Source organism: Chiroxiphia lanceolata, chromosome 8 (assembly GCF_009829145.1).
Source record: "Chiroxiphia lanceolata isolate bChiLan1 chromosome 8, bChiLan1.pri, whole genome shotgun sequence".
Classification (NCBI taxonomy): Eukaryota; Metazoa; Chordata; class Aves; order Passeriformes; family Pipridae; genus Chiroxiphia; species Chiroxiphia lanceolata.
Genome location: NC_045644.1, coordinates 22,370,353 through 22,392,054, shown reverse-complemented (window position 1 = coordinate 22,392,054; position 21,702 = coordinate 22,370,353). Strand labels below are relative to the sequence as shown.

The window sequence follows — 21,702 nt, the reverse complement described above, 5'->3', positions numbered from 1 at the left end:
CATTTTCTAATAAGGTCACTTATTTCATGCCTTCATAAAAGTATTTCTCCTGCCCTGCAAGGCTGCACGTTTTCTTTCTCAGGAACAACTTATAGAAGCAGGTTTTGGCAACTGAGGTTTGTCCATTTCGTATGTCCCTGGTTAAATTGTGAAGCTTTGTTTTGAGCACCATTTTTTCCCCTCATCTGCCATTTTGAGTCTAATCTTTTAGGAAATATCCTACATAGGCACTCCTTGTGGTCTGCTTTTTAAAAAGCAAAATTTATTTTGGCCTCTGCAGGAAGCATTTAAAGCACATAATGAATAATGTTTGACACAGGAGTCAGTTAGCAGTCATTTTAGATTAATAACACTGCCCAGAAAAAAACCTTGCAGGGGATTAGACCTAGGGAAAGATGCTTAGGCAATAACCTCTGAGCCAGTTGGTTGCTGAACTATTCACAATAGACATAACTATCTCTGAAGGTCTTAAGTGTGAGAATTATCTCTGGGAAGAGAACAATGAGTTAGTGAGATATAAAACAATAGCCTCATGCTCTAACACAAGCAGTTAGCACCGCACATGTTCTCTTCTCATTTAATCTGCAAGACTTTCAGACAGTAGCAGTTGGTGCCCAAATTAAGACTTCCTCTTTCCCTTTGATCTTATGTAAAAACTAATGAATTGTATAATCTCCAACACCTCTGAAATCCCGCTGGTTAAAGGGAAACTCTCCCTACCTTTCCCATGCCTGTCTCAATTCGCTAAATGGGAGCTATATTTAACAGCAGGCCAATCACATGATCACTGAAAAGGAACAGCACAAGGATCTGTAATCCTAATGCTCTGGAGCTGTGATTGCTATAAATCCTTTGCAGAATGATTTCCTTTAAATCCCAAACATGTCATCACACTTTTAATTAACATTTCTTTATGAAAACTGCGGATAAGACCCTTTAAATTAAAGACTGTTCCCAGACTTGTCATCTTAAAACACTGTGCATTTCTATTGTCATTTTCATGTAGCATATTTTACTTCACTGTCACATAAGTAAAGCTTTTTACCCTCCCTTTCCTCTCCTTTGTCTCCTCAGCCTTAACCCTCACACAAGCAGTAACAGCCACCACTATTTTTTCAAGGGTAAACAAATAGCTTTACATTACCTCACATACAAAAGAGAAAATTAAAATAATCAAAAGAGCAGCAATGAGCACAGGCAGCAATGTAGCTGTTAGTGCCCTACTTGAATTCTTACCAGCTTCACTTCTAAGTTCACTATCTAATTGAGCTTATCATCTTTACAGAAAGAGCTTGAAAGAGAGGAAAGTGATTTGCACAAAGGAACATGGTTGATCACCTGCAGAAACAGAAGCACAACCTTTATTTCCAGATTCCCAGCTCCTCAGTCTTTTCAGCTATTTAGCATGTAGTTTTCTGAATACTGGGCCTGTTTCCTTGCCTGTTAATCTCAGCAGCATTGCTACCCACTTCCTTGGTACTAAAACAAGCCTAAAATGCATGATGCTGGACACAGGAGATAGTTTTATTTCCAGCAAAAGGGAAGCTTTATCTAAATGAGAGATGCTTTGGCCAGTGACTAGTGGGAAATGGATTTCCAATATTTGTTTTCCTGATAGTAACCTAGGTAAGAACTCTGGGTTTGAATAATGGCTCAAGTTCAGTGACAGAGTCACTTCAGTCATCCCATCTGGGATTTGAGACAGTGGCACATGTCACTGGCAGACAACTCTTTCAGTGATGTTTTTCAGAAAGCCCAGTTTTCTAACATGCCTCTGTGTGGAATAAGACGGTAGACAGAGGAAGACTATTTCTGAGAGAGAATATTAAGGGTGATACCATCATACATTATATAGATAAATCTCCCCTGTACCAGTAAGAAGAAGGAAAGGAACACATATCCTGAAAAGAATCCAGAATGAAATTGTCAGGCAGTTTGACAGCACAAACTGAAATTATTTAGTATGATTTGGCAATGTATTTCTAAGTAGCTATATATCATCCAAAAATATGCATTGACAGATATTGGAGAAATAATGAATGGCTAAACAGAGCAGATTAGACTCTGATTGCCCTTCTATGAATTGGGTAGCAGTTTATTCCTCAGCTGCTCTCACTGCCATCAAATTATGCTTTGTAGCTGGCACTCGGAGCCAAATGTCAGGAGCCCAAGCTCACCAAGCACATCAGTAGGAAAGCTCAGAACAGAACCTCTGACTTGACTCTCTTGCATCCTGAATTGAAACCAAGGAATGGCTGAAGGAAGGAGGGACGGAAAAGGCAAGACAGAAAAACAGAAAGACAGAAAGAAAAAGAAAGAAAGAAAGAAAAAGAGAAAGAAAGAAAGAAAGAAAGAAAGAAAGAAAGAGAAAGAAAGAGAGAGAATCCTCATATGTTATGACTACTTTCCCTTGCATATCCTCCCTTCCTTTATGGTAGTTATGCTGTCCTGTATTTTCCTTGGTTATGGTAAACAATGTTTACATATTTATATTCTGTTTTAAATGAGCCATAATTATCAGGCCAGGACACTGACAAAGTTGTTTCAAAAGGAATGGAAAGTGTCACACGTGCAGAGCAACAGGAACAGCAAATTTAACCACTAAATCACTGGGGCTTTCCTTACTAACAGCCAAAGTCATGCAGTAAGTGTGGCATGGCATATGTAACCATACATTAAAAGCAAGGACTGCAACATATCCATCTTTGGCCTTTCTTGATTAAAATGTATCACATGGATACATCAAGTTAAATAATTAAAGTTAACCATGATATGTAAAAAAATAATCTTCCGATCAACCCATAAAGTCTGAAGACCATGCACACTGTACTCTTTTAGTTTTCTTTGCAGTTCTGTTTTCATTCCCACATATTAATTTCTCTTCCTCTCTATGCTAGAACATGAGAAATGTAAAGTCTAAAGCTCTTCTGAGAAGAGCACTATGATGAAACCAGACAAGTTTGATTTGCACAAAGCTGCTCACGAGTAGATCTGCAGACAGACAAGGCCTGCACACACAATCTTTCTCAGGCAGAGAAACAGGAGAGCCCGAGTCCTTGAAGGACACGCAGTACTCACCATGCAGTGCCCTGTGCTTGCGACGACGGCATTCCACAGGTGCACGAGGATTTTCAGAAGCTGCTGGTTGCTGTATTGCAGAAATCCCACAAGGTGATCTCTAAGGTGACAGAGCCTATTGTCCATTGTGTCAGATTGGATACTGGGCCAAACAAGGGAACTGGGATCCCAGCCTTGATTTGTCCCCATGTTCTTTGCAATATGCAAACTGTAATAACAACATTCAGTCTCTGTGTGTCCCTTGTTCCATGCTGGGCAGTAAAGTGTGAACCCTGCACTGACTTTACACTCTTTGAGGAACCCCAGCCATTACTTTTTCATTTCTCCTTTGGTACAAGCACCAAACTGATGTTCCCTCCCTTGTTTACTGCTGATATCACCCTTGAACACCGACCTAGACACTGAAAGTCATGTATAAAATGTTGAGATATAGCATGTGCTGGAGGTTAAGCACCCATTTCTTGTTCCCATTTCAGTAGGATACATGAAAGAAAGACAGACACATTCTAATACCAAACCAGGAGTTACTGTATGACAATTATTTTTTATTTATCAGTATCAAATTACATAGCAAAGTAATGAATGCAGTGTAAGATCACCTCCTTGAATACTGTAAATACAAACAAAATCCACCATATTGCTTAATTATCCAAAGTAAATTAAAAGTTTAAAAATGTGCGTTTCAGAGATTCCATTTGGCATATCCTGTCAATATATCCTGCATAAATATTTCTGTACCTCATTTTCATTATGTGTACCTTAATACAGCCTCTAGGAAGCTCACATGAGGAGATAGGACCTATCTGTAAGTTTATGTTCATCATCAACTCGTGCATCTGCCCTGAAATCACTGAAAGTACCTATCTGCTAGCTCATCTGACAGATAAAAGTGACTGTACTTATAGACCTATAGATGTACTGACAGATAAAAGTGGCCAGAGCCTGCTCTCACATAGGGCCAGACCCAAAGTTATTGCCGTCAGTGCAAGATGACTGAATGCATGATATCAACTGAGGATCAGGTCCTTAAATTATGGACAAAACAGCGATGTACTTCCATGGAAGCTGGGCTGGATCTGATGGCCAGATCTTGTACACTCCAATACATATGGAAATTCTTGGGACATTTACACTGCTCTTTGCACTGGTCTGACTCCACTGTATAGAAAGAACAATTCCTGGTTTATAACGTTAAGTGACAAATAAAGTCAGGTCTGTTGATTTCATGTAAGTTGAATAGGATTTGGCCACAGCTGGATACAAACTAGATAATTCAACAGAAGTATTTTAATGGTGTTAATCAGCAGTGTCATTTAAATGGTACTTCCTTGTAAACAGTGTAAATAGAACATTTTTTCCTGACGGATGAGATAATAAGCTTCACTTAGCACTGTTTCCAAAAGTTAAGACTACTGAGACATTGTAGATGTATGAAATGGAAAACACCATAGAAATATATATTTTGTTTAGGATACAACAAACAGAAGTACAGAAGCGTTGATGCAGGTATTGGAAAGGTGAGGAAAGGGAATGAGGAAAAATTTAGGCAGCAATCCCATGGCAACACAGATGTTACTCTTGATCCCTCCAATTCACCAGTATCAGTGGAAGTCAGGTTTCTCTGGGAAGGTGCAACCTGACCGCTTGATAATTACGCTGGCTGCGTAATGTCCAGCCCGGATGCACTCGGTCACTGGCCGGTCATAGACGAGCTGGGACAGAAAGCCTATGGAACAAAGTGGGAGCGGAAGAAAAGGAAGAAAACGGTTAGATTAGGGGGTTTGGGTGTATCAGTTTCTCACTGGGAAAAGCACTGAAATACTGGTCTGTCTGTATGTACACAGGCAGCCCGGCTAGTTTAAACTGAGGACTGTGCTTGAGTGACCTGCAGAGCTGGACTGGTGCTGCTGCTATTTCTATCTGAAGTCTCCATTTGGTGGCTTTAAGTAAATCAAAGATTATAAAGACTGATCATTATTAGTTTCCTCCAAATGATTTTACCAGAGTTATTGCTCTCTTCTTTTCCGGAGATAACCCCTGATTCCTCAAAGGCCATTTTAAAAACAAAGAAGCAGTTTTGAAGGAGCTCTCTTTCAAGAGAGCTCCTTCTGTTCTTACTGGCTACAGCTACACACAACTGTCTGCAAGCTTTTCGCCAAAAAAGAGAAAGGCGTGTAATAGAAAAAGATTATCTATATTCAGAGTTACAGGTGCTCGCAGTGCAAAGAAGGCGAAAAATCTTTACCTGATGAGGAAAGCTAGATGACATCTGCTGCCTTTGATTATGGGACATTTAATCTAAGACTTCAAAAGCAGTGGGTACCTCCGAGCATCTGCAGATACCTTCACAAAGAGCAAACTGTACGGAGAACCAAGCGCCTCTCAGGGGCACGTGGTTCACAGCTGCAGCTAACACAGCCCTGGCATGCATGGCTTGGAAAGCCAGAATTCACTGGGAGCCAAGTGCTTTGAAAACCTGAGCACCTCTTTAAATGATTAGGAGCAGAGAGTCCTGAAAAGGTACTTGGAAAAGTCAAGTACAAGCAGCATCAGAAATTTTATGGATTGAGTCCCTCATTTCTGAAACATTTTGTCTTGGCTGAAACTATTGTAATTGAACGCATGGCAGAACTTATGGCAGAGGTGAAATATGTATTTTAAATTTGGAAGAGGTTTTCAAGATGTGAAAAGTAAATTTAGTGTCTTATAATTTAAAACTCCATTCTGTCATTCTAAAGGTAATATTTTATTCACTTTTATTGTGAATAAAACCACACTTTATCGTGGTTTTAATATGTTTCAGATGTATCTCTCTTCCTCATCCAATCACAGATGGAAAGTGAGTCTTGCCCAAGAAAATCAGAATTCTAGCAAGCTGAAAGATGTTCTTTTTAAAGCTTTCATCCACCATTTCCAGTTTCTGTGTCAGGTTCAGGCTTTGGGCCTTGACAGCACAAATGTAATCTTGAAACCATGTCTCTCTTAGGTACTGTGTAGCTCATAGGTACCAACCTCTGACATATTACAAATTTTGATTCAAAGCTGATATGTTTTGCTAGCTTGCTTTCATATACACTTTCTCTGTTCATCTTGGTTCCTGTTGGGACAAAGACTCTACATTATATTGTGAAGCTCTCATTCAATCAGTTATCCTTTTCTAAATATTTCCTTTTGTGCCACATTACAGCATAATTTTAGAAGACGGTGAAAATATTTTGTCCTATGCAATAATGTCTGCTTGTTGGAGATTAAAAATCACGTAAACCATGAAAACTAAGGTTAGATTAATGAAGGATAATACTGGTGAGTGAAAGACCTGTTTTCATCATTTACTTGATCTATCTTGCCTTCTCGGTCACGACTGGTAGTGAAAAAGAAGCCTAGTTGATGTATAGTTTTCTCTAAAGTGCATTGAATGGGAGAAGAGTTTGAAACTACAAAATCTATAAATCAAATATTTTTCATTGGAATAGGGAGGTCATAGAGAGCAGGCACATTAGCTGACAACCAGGAGAAAACTTGTACGTTTTTGATATCAATACTTTTCTAGAGAACTACATATTGCCTGGAATGTCACAGATATTGACTGACAGTAGCTGGGAAAAAAATGAATGCTTCACTAATAAAAGTTAAGTCCACCAGCAAAAGTGAAGAAGACAGGAGTTATCAGTATACAATACAAAGATAAGAATCTGAAACGGGAAGAAACTGTGCTGTGAATGCTATCACTGATGGCAGTCAGGGATGACAGACAACACAACTGTGGCAGGATGGTCCAGCTGCAATAGTTGGGTAACAGTTGAGAAATTCAAACAGCATGCCTGGCAGAAATCAGACCATTTCTGAATAACGAGATGAAAATGGTCTGCTCTCCATTACATTAACATGCATTCTTAGGAGAAACTTTCTTGGATACGTGGAGAATGTCAATCATTAAATTTAAACTGCCTGGGAGGCAGGAGCTTGCCAGTGTGCTTCTGGGTGGTTAAAACTTGAGAGCAAGTTGTAACCATATGTAAAATGAGGCTGTTAAGACAGTCCATTTCTGACTCAGTAAGGATCGAAGATGCACTGGGCAGGCCTCCAAAGTCAAACACTAGGTTTTGTGCAGAGCATGAATTCAGAGAGAGGTTTATACAAGAAAGAACAACTGTCCTCTACATTTATGATCAAGGCATCAAACACACATGAAGATGAGAAAATCCACAGAGCAGAAGACCATAAAACATGAATTATTTTTCAATACAAACTAGACCGACACTGTCACCATCTCCCAGGCTCACTGTAGTTTCAAGCTACTATGTATCTTTTGTCTTCAGTGAAGCTACTTCTTATTTATTCTGATTTAAGTGAAAGCAGAGTCAGGTGAAAAAACATCCTGTTCTAATTGGGGATAGAAATGAGAGAACTCTGTGATTTCAGAGTGGTGGTGAAATGACATTAAGTACAGCTGTCATATATGAGATATGAAGAAACTGCAGAGGGGAGTTTGCCCTCAAACCATTCTCTTGTCTGTTGAGTTTCTCTTAAAAGGTCTGTGTTTCATAGATGAAATAGAAATAGTAGTATCTGACACAATAACGCATCGAATGACAATACAAACACACATATCACAAACACAGAACTACATCACATAGTAAGGCGAGGCAGTTGGCAAAGCAGACCCCGAGGGAACACCAGAAAGCACTGTTGTTTGAGCAGAGAAGCAAAGAGCTCTATCAGGTTGGCTGCCTTAGCTGCAGAATGTTCATTTTAGTTAATGCTGTAAAAAGCAACATGGTCAGAATATAATTCAGGGTTTGCCTCCTCCAGTGCATAAGGTACTGTGATGCAAACCCCATGAGTCACACTCTCAAGGAATGGATTCAGAACTTCTGAGTTCCAGCTGAAGTAGTTACTCCCCCATCTGTTTTCCACTATGCTTCTTTGCTGCTGGTATAACCTGACACCCTGTCAAAATGAGCCAGATCAGTTTAAGCAGTAAGCTGTTGAACAGTGAATCTTTGCTAACCCAGCTGATTTAAACTGAAGTCAGTTAGTGAGTATTCAAACAGCCTGACCAGTGAGCAGGGCACTGGAGGGAAGATGATAAGCAGTTGAAGTGTGTAATCTCTTTAAGGTGCCATGACTGGAAATGCAGGAAGATAAATGAACATGGCTTCAAACTTACTTTACACTCCTACAACTTCACAGACCAGAACAGCAGAACCTGTATCACAGGCCTGGGATCACAGAACTAGATCATCCCAGCACATGCTAAAGTAGCTCAGCATCTACTTTCACTTCTGCATGGTCTGAACTAGTCCCTGGCTATCACTGGAATGGAGTGCAGAAAGCAGTAGTACATTTTGCTACACAAGACAGCTTCACTTCAAATATTTTCCCCAAAAAACTTCAGGCAATATTGCTTACCATCTTCTAACTGCAGCTATTCTGCACTAGCGTTTCTGCACTGCTGAAGCTGTGGCTCATGTTACATGCATTGTGTACCACTCTTCACACTAGAACACAAAGGCAAGAGCCAGACTCGAGGCTTTCCCATTGACTGACTCCTGCCCTGACATCCAACACGTGAAACTGTTTATGGGGTAAGAGAAGAGGCAGTTGCAGGATGTCCAGCAGGCCACCTTGCTGTAATGAGCCCTCTTGGAAAGCTTTCAGAGTAGACGGGATGCCTTTTGTCCCTCACGGGCATGGACAGCCAAGCAACCACCTTGCACCTAGTCATGGTAAGAACTTATTTGAAACTGCATCCAATTCATCCCACTTATCTTCCTAGAAAGAAAAGACAACTTTGCTTCAAAAGTTGCTTTAAATGTTAGAGTGGTGCAAAACGTATTTGCATTCCCAGAGGACAGAAGTGATTATAACACACCAATAGCTATTTTTGGCCCTTAATTATTTCTTTTCTGCTCAGTAGAGAAAAGCAACTCTGAAATCACTTTGCTCTGAAAAGTGTGCCTGAAATAATTGAGAGTTAATCTTTATTATCTCTAGCTTGCTTGCTACATATTCTCAAAGACAATGTTTATAATTGTGAGGTCTGCAAACAGAATGAGGGATGGAAAAATAAAGTTGCTTTTTTTTTTTTGTGCTTATCACCAAACGGAAAGTCCTGTAAGTCAAATGCCAGAAGTAGTGCTTGAGCCTTAAATCCAGACCCAAATCAAAGCCCTCACTGAAACCAGCTCAAATCTCTTTGGGAATGTCAATACGATTTTGAAAAGAACAGCAAGACAGTCCATTGACTGACACAAAAGGTGTTGTCTTAACTTTGCTACTCCTAAGAGCAGAGTAGCACTTAAAAACCATTAAAGGAGAACCAAGTTAATTTTCTAGGAAAACAGACGCTTCAGAGGCAATTTCACCAAAGTCAGTGATTTCTCTGAAAGTTTTATTTCCAAATTATCAGTGGTAATTCTGAACGAATGCCTAGTGCTAGTGCAGTTGGGCAGGAATGTGGGAGTCCGATAGTGAAGATTTTAAAACAGTTCTGGTCTGCTTCAGTAATGGTTTAACAACACTTAAAAACAGCTCATATTGAAGCCAAATGTTTCATTTCAAATTGTACACTTGACAATTAATTTTAATGACTGTTAATTACTAATGCTGGCTGGAAATCCGTTTATAGCCTCCGTCACCCAGCTCCCCCACTACTCGTCTTTCTGCAGTTTCTCTCACACTTCCAACCTTTATAAAATGCCCATGGCAAAATTAATGTGGTTTTTTTGCTCGTTTGTTTGGTTTTTTCTAATACAAGAGAGAAAAGCAGAAAAAAACAATTATCAAATGCATTAATTATAAACAATTACAAACTGATCCCGAGTCAGAGCCCCTCAAAACCTTTTGCTATGTGATGTTCCCAGACAATCCAGCTGAATCCTGAAGCACCTAATATAATCCATGCTAGCCAGGCCATTCACCAGCAAAATTGTCCCAGACACAGAAAGGATCATGAACAGCTGAGCTGCCTCCTCTTTTTTGTACTTAAAATTTCTACAGCCTAATTTGTGAACTGCATTTTTTAAAATGGTGTTATTCTACCATGGGGACAGTTGCAAGAACCTTTTCACACTCTTGTTCATATACAGAATTTATCACAGTTGCTTGAACGCTCATCTATTTTTATGTGATCCCACTAGATTTCCAGGCCAGCAGAGTGGGAAGATGCAGTTTTCAAGAAATATTACCCAAGCAGTGTAAAGCCTTGTAGCTGATGACTGGGGCTTTTTTGGATGTCTTTTAGCACTGTTGGAGTGGGTTAATGTTGTGGTAGCACGAGCCTGGTCAGTTGTAATCAGGTGGTTGGTAATGTTGCTGCCAAGAGCCAACCAGCCAGCCTAGATTTTGTAAAAGATGTTGGCATCAGTTGGTTCCGCAAAATAGTCACTGAACGACTGTACGTCAACATGCTGAGGTTTCTCCTTTTTTAATTTTGTGGCAGATGGTGGATACTACAGCCAAGAACTGTGGTAAGCCAGAGGCCCTGCCCATTGCTATCAAACCAAATGTTGGCTATTCTAAATGGAAACGTTTTTGATTAAGGGTGGGATTTGGCTTCTGTTTTCATGTCTTTTGGCACTGTGGTCTGACACATCAGACTTACAGTATATAAGACAAATTAAATGTAAGCATCTTCAAATACACTATACTTCTTTCAACCTTCACACACCATAGCACTTACTCTCTCAAAATTTACTGTAAGCATTATTCCATACACATACATATATGTTATTAACTACAAATGTATAAGCATAGAAAGAAGTGTCTTTCTCTCACCTTTAAAATAAAATGGCTCTGTGCTTATACAGAACTGTAGTGCCAGGCTAATTACAACTGAGAGAAAAAAGGTTACCAACCCTTTCGTAAAAACAGTAATTTAAGATGTATATCTAACAAGTGGCAACCTTGAAATCTCTCACTGAAAAGAACATTAGAAAACCCTTCTTGACTATACCACTGGAGGAAAGTTTTAATAAAAACTAATTAAACTACAAAAATCTCAAGTGGTTAACTGATTTTAGGGGCTACATTTCTGGCAATTCTAATTATCCTCTTGTGGCTTCACTTAGTGTTTCACAACCATGACAGATGACAATGAAAAACTGCAGTTAAATTCATCCTCCCTGACACCATGCTAAGCACTAGCTTCTCCCTCTCCAAGTAAAATCAATACCATGTTTGAGTAAACACGTTTACAGCTTTATTAGGATGTCTCGCTTGTTCTGTAACAGCTCCTTGAAGCTGTGGTAACAAATCGACTCAACTCAGTTAAACCTAGAGAGCTGAGTAAGAGGCTCATCGATAAGGTTGTTATATAAATAAACTGCAGGAGATCAGAAAGCTGGAACAAACAGCCTGGTAAATGTCAATATTTTTGCTTCCAGAGAATGACAAAACCATGAGATCAGGAATAAAACGTCTCAGAAGTCTATATTTACTTTATTTATAAAATGGTCACGTGCTAAATGCATTTCACTGCCTGTGTACAACCCTCTTACAGAAACTTCTTATTTTCTAATCATCAACATGAATATTAAACCAAGCATGTTTTAAGAGAAGTAGTGAATATTGGTATTGCTGTCCCTATCCCTCTTGTTTTCTTCTTATTTATGGACACATTTTGAATGCATTGAATTTCTGTAAGGATCACTGAGATGGTTATATGTCTTCCTCAGTCTGAGGTTATACAGTCATTTATGGACACATGCAAATAAAACAACTTTGCATTTACTAGACAACTATGAATAAGTGAAAGGAGTGTTTTGAGTTTAGCAGCTTTTTCCTGGAATGGAGAGGAGGTGTTGAATACACAAAGCAAAAATAGAACTCAGTCTCTAATGCTTTAAACCATTACATGTGGAAAATGTTAATGAAAGATTCCTGCAGAAATGTGACAATAAAAAAAAAGAAATAAAACTTCATTACATCCTTGATATTCCATTAGGAATCAGTTACTCAAGGCTGAATAATTTCATTGCATTACATATGTGATTACCACTGTTTGGTTCTACTGGACCAGCTCACTGCAGCTTGTAGAACAAGGTGTGATCATACTTCCCAGGGCCCGTGTAGACGCTTGGGCCCATCAGAGGCTTCCTCTAAGGAAAATTAGCAGTCTTGTTTCTCTGATGCTTTTGTGCAAGTAGGATCAGTTTGTAACTCTGCAGTGGTTTGGTCCTGAAGGCTGTGCCGTGGATTGAGAAAACTTAGATCCTCATGTGAAGCCTACTCAGACTGATGGGAGTTTTCCTATCGCTGCCTTGACTGCGGACTACCCACCTTCTGAAATGGAATAGCTCAAGGCTGAAGGGGAGTCTTAAGTGTTTTTTAGTCTGACACCCTTCCACATAAATCATCCTTAGTGGACTCTAGATATAATCTGCTGCAGATAATTTCTATTAAATCCCCTAGAGCATCTTATTGCCCAAGAAAAGAACTATTTCAGTCTATAACACGCTCCAAGAAAGATGTGATTGAGTAAACTGATAACGAAGTCATAACTTCTCATGGTTTAGACCTATTTTTGATTTTTAAGTCCACATGATGAGCTTTGGAGAACTTCCTTTAGGATCAGAATCTGGTTGCATTAGGCTTGTCTCCACCAGCCTCCAGTGGAAACATTTGATTAAAAAACACCCTCCAAGTTTACCAGGAGTATTCAAGGTACTGCAAATGCCAACCCAAATACAGGTATTTTCACTGGAATTATGTTCTCTATCTGAAAAAAACACTTTCCGGGCTGATATTTCTCTTTGTTTTTCCTAAAAACATTCTAGAGAGTGTTCTTCAAAACCTAAAATTCTTCTTAGTAATTTTTGAGACAGCAGAGTGAAATAACCTTTCTTTTATTAGTACCTAAGGAAATTTTCTGAGCCTCAAACCAGATCTGTTGTATTGGCATTAAATAGTGCAGATTACTACACCATTACCTTTTGGAATAAGAGGAAGAGAACTGTCCTAATAGAATGTAGAAATAATGACTCTCTAAGGATAATAAATTGGAATAATATGTACTATCCTTTATTCAGTTTTTAATATATATTCAAGTGCAAAAAAGGCTACATGAATGTAACTCCATAGCTGAGACTCACATGCACAAAAGCCAGGAGATTTGAAATTGCGTTTGCAGAGTAACCATCTCTCCAGAAGGTTTTATTTGCAGGTGTGCTTCCACACAGCCAAGCTAGCACTATGAAAAGAGAATCGAAAAGCAACACCCAATGCAGTGGGAATACAGGAGCTAGGCAGCCTATGAATTTTTTGACTTTTGTGGGCTGAAATAGCCTACCCTAGCATTATATTAATAATGCTCCTATTTTAATACAGTGACATTTGATATCTTTTGCCTCTTTAAATATCTGTTAAAGTCCTGGGTTGATACTAATAACTTATGATCACCAGTAACAATAATGTCCCTTTCTGCTAAGTTGGAGATCAGTGGCAAATCAACCTACAAGCACTGCAACTACAGCTGCTTTCAACTTGTACCATATTTTTTCTTTTAATTCCTTTTTACTGCAATCTTGCCATCTTCCCACTTCAAGTATGAACCCATTTCGGTGTGGGGGAAGTGAACAAATTCTGGGAGACGTTACCATCCTGTTATATAACAGAGCAGCTGCATGCAAGGACCCAGCTAGCAAATACCCAGTCTGAGAAGTACCTTTATGGCCATTGTGTCAATCTGCAAACCACCCCACCAAGGCACATTAGATGTGAAAGACACAACATATTTCAGAGTATTTTTATATTTCCTGGTGTGGTGTTTTATCTCCTGCGAATATAGCATCAGCCTAATCTGACACATCATTTCTTAGGGGACTATATCCTGCCCTGATTCCCAGGGGAATGTTCTTGATGATCCCATCTGACGAGTGCCTCTGTCTCTACTCAGAATACATTAAAATAACACAAAAATATTGCCAACAGTCTGCAAGCAAGGTAATAATAACTCATTAAAGTAATTTCTAACCTTCCATATGAACATTTTCTTTATCGTTACATGATTTTCTTACACATGACACATTAACATAAAATGAAATGTTATGAGGGTAGGGATAGTAGGTATGACAAAGTATTTTAAACGGTGATGATTTGCTTTGAGGCGTTAAGTCAATTTGTAATTGTCCCACAGCTATTACAGCAAAAATTGGAACTTTATAATTGGTTTTGAAAATCTATTTTTAACACCGTAGGTTTGTTTTTTAAAATGTATGCAACCTATTTGACGTTTATTTCTTACAAAGCTTGTCCAGAATGTCACTGAATTTATGGTGAGGTAAATTACACCTTTTAAAACCCAATTTTGCAAAATATTAATCCTCTTGCTGTGTACTGAGGCTCCCTTAACGCTGACGGTGTCACTGACAGGAAAAGAGACACAGAGGCTAAAAGGATCAGGTCCTGCTTCAGTCTAATTAGAAACTTCTGAAGGTTTTTAATTCCATACACTGATCCTTTTAAGTGGATCTCTCACTTCTACATGTTATTTAAAAAATGACAGCAAGTATACTAATGTTTTGCCTTACATTAATTCTACTATGTCTTTTTCTGGATTGCCTTTACATTGAATAGGTGAAAATGTGAATTACCATATTTAAGTTACTACATTATGATAAAGAATACATGTGTAATAAAATTAAGAGGAACAGTTAGAAACCAAGAGAAGGGTAGCAATTATAACAAAACAATTAAACCAGATTGCATCACAATTATACTTGGACAACACTTGCAACCAGTTTTAAGTATAATGTCAGCACAGAAGAGTGTATTCTTTCAAAAGAATTAATTTAGGATGGCAAATTGGTAAAAAGAGAAGTAGGGAATTAAAAAAGAAAACAGAAATATTCCATGTTTTTTTCTGAGTTATATTTATTTTTATGGTTTTGTTTAAGTAGAGACAATTCAAACTGTGGCAAATTTCTAAACTGAGCCAATACTAACGTTGGAATTACTAGCGACTGGCTACACTATTGATCAGAATAATGATGCGCCTCTAGCTGAGACTGAGAAAAATCAACTAGGAACATATAATCTAGTAATTTTCTAGTTCATAGAAGGTCAGTTACAGAGATAACATGGTCATCTAATAGCCTGGGTTTACGTGTGATGTTTATCTGAGAGAGTTACAAATGCTGTCAGGAACATGTTGACAAGTTATCCCTTAGCAAGCAAAGACTGATGTCCTATCTGCAGCTCAGCTATTATACTCATGTATCCTGTTTATAAACCAGGAGTATTAGATGGGCAAAGCGGGCTGTCAGTCAAAATGCTGATGACACTAAGAAAGTATTTTTATTTCAAAGCTTCATATCTCATCTGCCATGATCTCAGTAACAACAGGATTGCTCAGAGGCAATTAGCCATGTTGTATAAATGAGAACTAAGAGAGTGCTGCTTTCTGTTATAACTGTTATCTTTACCTCAAAGCAAAGGCAGAACAATTCAAAGTAGTATTCCCTCTCTCTTTGCTGGTGAAGACAAATGTTGTAGCAAAAATCAGCCATTACAAGTTACATGCACATACATACTTAATTGATATCACCAAAAAATACCCCTCACTCACAGCTGTCAAATAAAATGCAGCTCAGAGCTCTGGTGTTATCAGAAGGGAGTACTTCAAGCAGTGATATTTTATCCACTGTATTTCTCTCTATCAAACGTGATTAAAAAATGATGAAAACTTCCCAAGGTATCTTAAACAAGTATAAAAACCTTATAAAAATTAAAGACCTCTGTAAGTGGATGAAGCAGCTTCTGATATCATGCTCCTGCTCTTCAGTAAAGAACTGTTCCTAGCTCCCTGAACCCTTATTTCAACAAATCTAGAACACTTTGGGGAGGGTGAGTACTGGAGGGAGGGTAGCTCTTACAATAGAGATTTATACAGAGAGGAAAATACAACAAATAAGAGGAATATTTGTTTTTAGTACAAACAAATTCTTCCACAATCTTCAAGGGCCCTAGAAATCCATTAAGTAACTTTCTTTTTAATATAGTCACAAGCTTATTAATAATTTAGTTTTCTGACAAAACATTCAACTCTTTCTCAGCTGAAGGCATTATCAGATCTTTCTGCATGTTTAGCACTCCTGATATAGCAACTATTCCTAAGAGCTTACTTAATTTCTCGCATGTGCACATGCTTCCATCCACACAACTGCTTCACAGGAAATACATAAGGGACTTATTAGACAAAGTCATGAGTACAGTCTCTCTTTGCCCTAGGTCAAATTTATTGCAAGAAGATGGAATTCCCATTCTATGAACTTCATTTTTTAATTCAGTCAGCTCCTGCTCTTTAGCCACCAACATTGCCCTCTGAAGATGATTGAGGCTAGATTTCCAGAGGAGCAAGAACTGGCACCTGGGAACATAATACCTATAGGATTAAAGTCATAGGACTATAGGACAATTTAGGTTGGAAGGGACCTCTGGAGGTCACTTGCTTGAGCCCCTGGCTTAGGGTAGGGTCAATTCAGATGATGTTAAATCCCCCCGAGATGACTTTTTATTTTAAAAGTTGTTGGATTCCTTCCATAAACTATGGATTCTGAAGAATAACATCATAAAAATTATTATACTGGTCTCAATTACATTTCCATTCTTATCAAGAGGATACTTGTTTAAATCCACTAGCTTCAGTCAAGCTATTCCAAAGTTATTCTAGTGTGTTGACAAAACAGAATCAGACCTTTTTTTCAAAAAGGTTTCTGAATCAATCAAATTTTCAATAGTAGAGGGGCAATGTTGGGCAACTGTTCTGTGCACTATGTATTCTTTGTAAACTTATATTTTTATTTCTTGCGCTGTGGTTTCACAAATATACATACATGCATACGTACATGTATAATATAGTCAAAGAATGTTTCATACTAAGGATAATATTTTAAAATTTTGAAAATATAGAAGTATGCCAAATATTACTTAGCTCTGAAATCAAAGCTGGATGTCAGTCTGTAGAAAATCATTTGCATTTACCTCATGAAAACAGGTAAATCTGAACAATATGAGGACCTTTAGGCAAACTCCTAAAAGTCCAAGGTCTTTATTTAATTTGTAGAGACATTTAGATTAAGATCAAAAAATAATGTTTGGAATTAATGTCTATATTAAAGATGAGGGAATGGCTTTACAGAGCCAGTTTGGCTCAAACAGAAACAAAAGGAGGGAAGTATCTTCACTAAGCCCTGTGGTTCTCTAAAGAGGAGATAAGGATGCCATAAGGTCCACTCACACAAGGACACATAAAAGAGGACAATTCCTCTTTTGCTGCTCTCCGTGTCTCTATCAGAGTAGTTCTCTGACACTTGAGACAGTTGTTGGCCACCTCTTAAGGCTCATGCTGGGCTTCACAAGAAAGAGAGAGAACTGCTTATTCTGTAGGTATGTGCACCAAAAACGAAGGTAGCTTTCAAACCACAGCCCGAAGCTTTATGAGATTCCTCAGCACATGAAAGCTGCCAATGAGATTTTTAAATTGACAGGTGGTTTGAGCCATTGACCTCTGCTTTGATACTGACAGAGGCAAATTGCTATCAGCTCGTATTTGGCACTGTACCATGCTTAATGAAGAGCTCCTTCTACCTTGGGATTTCTTTTCCTTGAGAATGGTGTAACATCTTTATAGCATGGTGATACGTAATATACATTTGCTGTGATCATTCTGTCACTGCTTCATCACACTACTTTAAAATGATTTGTGGCTCCATTTCATACTCTAGTACTTTTCATGTAGTATATGACTAAATCATAGCAGATTACTTAAGTCAATACATTTATATTGATGGAAGCTGAAGAAACATTGATTTTACACCTTCTTCTATTCATTTGTTATGAACTCTCTACCCAGTTCCACTGAGTAGACAGATTCTAGGGGAAAGATTTTGCAGGGAACAATGGCAGCAACTATCAGAACAGATGCTTATTGTTTTCATTAGTTACGGTGTCAATGACAAAGGGGAGTTCAAACAGAAGGCAGACCTACTCTGGCTAAAGAGAGCAGGATGGCATAAAGGAAAGCATAAGATGGTAAAACTGCCCATTTTTCAATCTATTTATTGTCATTAAATATGCTTTGATTATCATTATTGCAAAGGTTCAAACTGGGGCTGACTAGTAATAAATAAATGTTAATTTAATGAGCAACTGAACGCTCCCCAAACGCTACAAACGAAAGCTGTAATTCCATTAAGAGGACTCTTGTGACATAAGCCACATCAGCAAAGCTCAAGTGATTTGTCAATGTCTTAAGAACATGGAGGTAGAATCGCAACTTCAATTTATGGATATTTTAGGGATTTATAACCAAAAATCTGTGGTACCCCTGAAAACCACAAGAGGTGCTGAGATGCTACAAAGTAAATCATTATTGCTTAAACTTCTAAAAGGTAGCAGTGTAGCTAGAAAGCAATAAAGGCAGAAATGTGATAGTATTGTTTAGAGAAGTGTTTTTAGCATAAAGATACCTGCAGCAATTTTAAAACCCAGTTTCTCATTCATGCATTGCACCAGCCTGAGTGGCAGATGACTTGATGTCTGCAGTAAGAGGCAAGAAACTCAGAGATATTCCTGGTGCCAACTTAATAAAAACACATTTCAACTGAAGAATGCAGTTTATTTCTTGCTGCTAGCTGTTAGGGTGAGCTAGTTCTCCTTGGAGGCCGGCGGCTTCATGTTCAGAAATGCCGAACTCATGAATCAACTCACAGAGTTACAAGTGCCCAGAAACTTTGTGTCTTTAAACTTTTTCATGACTTTAAGGCTTCAATACCTTCAATAGTGAGACTGGTTCTAGTAAAAAACCCCTAACAGATTTCTTATTTTCTACTTTTACATGGAGAAACACATGAGGGGTGATTTGCCAAGCTGGCATAATTATTGAGAAGGAATTTCCTTACAGTCTGTGAGTTATACCTCCGGATGTGAGTGCCTCTTTGAAAGACCTTTCAAAATGTGATAGAGTCTAATAAACTTTGCAATGTAAAATAAATCCTGCTTGATGGGGTTAGTTCTCATTATATCCCACATTTCCCACTCAGTCAAAACATTTGCTTCAACAAAACCACTGTTCAGTCATTTTAATATACTGGTCACAGAGAAGCATGAGGAACTTTGTCACGGGAATCTTGTTCTCTGCTGTTTGAATAAAGGAACTATGCTTCCAGGAGAGTATATTATCACACTGGGTGATTTTTTTAGTTAAGGGATTAATTTTGAAACATTTTACTACAAGGATGCTAAAATCAAAACATTACATGTACTGTTGCCTAGGTAGTAACAACTGATAAAATCCTTAGTCAAAGAAAAAGCTAGAAAAGCTTCTTTCTGAAGAGAACATAACCATTCTGTTATAAAAATTCTGTCAGGACAATAACACTGCAGCTGGCTTGATGCTAGAACCAATAGAAGATATGTATGTTGAGCAGCATTGCCAACATTACTGAATAGGGCTTGCTGGTAAGGAGACAATAAAGAACTTTTCCTGTTGCAAATATGTACTTTGAAAACACATGAAAAGTGTGACACAGATAAAATACAGACATTTCCCTCAAATGAAACACAGACCAAATCAAAGCCCATCCAGTCCAGTATCCTATTTCCCACATATGGGAAGGAAAATTAAATGACACCATGAAGAAAGAACCAAAATTCATAAGACTAGAATCAGCTGTGTATCTAGACTGTTATGACTCCCAATTCTTCCATCTGTACTAAACTCAGGAAAATGTATTCTCTGAAGAGAAAAAATGATCAATTTATTATTTATGGAGTGACAGAGGAGAAGTAAGATATTCCAGAAGCTAATGGAAGAACTACAGATATTCTAAAGCTCATGTTGCTTTGTGTCACAGGAGAGAGAAATATGGTGCAACAAGAGCCTAAGTTCACACACCAATACTCAGGTAAGTGTCTGACTACAAGGGGAGTTCAGACAGATTTGCAACTGCTGAGCTAACTTCCACTGCAGAGGGAAAACCAGCTGCGGTCCTTTCTTTCCCTGGCAGTGAAGGAGAACTCTACAATGCACTGTCCTGCATTGCACTTGTACTCCATATGAAAAGCATCTGATGCCTCAGCGTTATTTGTGGGGTAACTGAGGAAAATAATACATACACAGCCATAAATAGGATACAGGACCTTTGTTAAGATTACCCCAAATATACAGAAGCTTGCTGTATCCAGACACATTATCTCAACACTTAGATTGACAAAGGAGAGTTGATCCTTTAGATCTCCCTCCTTGCTTTCCCTACCTCTCTCCCTGAGTTTAACACCGTCCACATAATTTTTTTCCTTTGAGGAAGGAATCTCACAACTGATCCAAGACCAGCCTGACAGGATGTGCCTGAACTCCTTACACTGCCGGTGAAAGGCAGTAGTTTGGAATAGAGACTGATGTGGCTTATATCATTCAGGATATTCTGAATAACTACCAAAGTCAATGTTTTAGCCCTTCTGCAGAAAAACAACAGCTATGACAGTACCAGGGAAAAGGATGTCATTTAAAGTGGAAGGTTTTTTTAGAGATCAGGCAGTTCTTAAGGCCCTGATTATTTAATTGCAACAGTCTTCCTGCAGGTAAACTAAGAAAGAACAAAAGTAGGATTATTAAAAAAGTCTTGATTTCGAAATGCCTAAAATCTGAAGAACTGAGAATAAATACATGTATTTACATGGCTGCCATGGAAAACAAAACAGGCAAGATCTTCTCTCTCTGTTTTCCCCCCACAAGAACAGCAGCTTACTGGCACAGCTGACACACAGAGCAAATGCATACAAGGACAAGCACTTGAAAATGATCTTATTTATGTTATAATCACTGTTACCTACTGCTTCAAATTTAGTCTTGTTTGTGATTTAGGAACAATAGAGAGTGACAAGCATGCCCTAAAAGGTATATGAATAATATGACCTAATGTGTTTCCCTCTATTTCTGTCCTTTTTGATTCATGAAAGCACTGAACTAATGAGTGAAAACATTCCTATCTTCAGCCAGATTTAAGCATATACTGAAAATTTATCATTGGTTTAAGTGCTGTATTAAGTAAGGATGGAATTACTCACATGCTTAAGATTAAGCTTATGTTGAATACTTTATTGAAGTGGGACACAATTCTGAAGCTTTAATTTGGTAACACACTGCTTGTTATCCCTTTCACAGCTACAAGACTGAGCCCTGCAATTCTATTTATAAAGTCTCTTTGGTAATGTTTCCAGTAAATTAGTGACTAATGGAGCTCCTTACAGCTACTATGTACTGGATATTAGAGCCTTCAGGATGCAACAGTGCATCACAGAACTACATGGATGAAGGTTACAATGAATGACAGAAATCTTGGATTAGATTGGTTTTTGGCTTATATTGAATAATTTTTAAAAACAGGCATAGACATAACATCCTCTTTTTTCCTTAGAGCTTGTGCCAAAAAAAATAGTAAGTTTGCAAATGTATATTAAGCAATGCCAGATATTTTCTGGGTTTGTTTTAACAAATTAACCCTTTGCATTCTTTTCTGATGTCCAAATAATTGTATTGGAAGCAGATGTTCTACCAAAATTGACATGATCAGAGACATTATGCTCACTTATTAACATACTGTTTAATATTCACTACAACCT

The 21,702-nt window shown here is 38.2% G+C and overlaps 1 protein-coding gene across 3 annotated transcripts in view; it reads right to left on the bottom strand.

Moving 5' to 3' along the window:
* Positions 1-3,602: 3,602 nt before the first annotated feature.
* Positions 3,603-21,702, bottom strand: part of ADK (adenosine kinase) — a 278,700-nt gene continuing 260,600 nt past the window's right edge. For all 3 annotated transcript variants that reach the window (XM_032694367.1, XM_032694368.1, XM_032694369.1), the window contains exon 11: positions 3,603-4,804. In XM_032694367.1, coding sequence (XP_032550258.1) covers positions 4,680-4,804 — 125 coding nt within the window. In that variant the 3' untranslated portion in view covers positions 3,603-4,679. The remainder of the gene's footprint in view (positions 4,805-21,702) is intronic.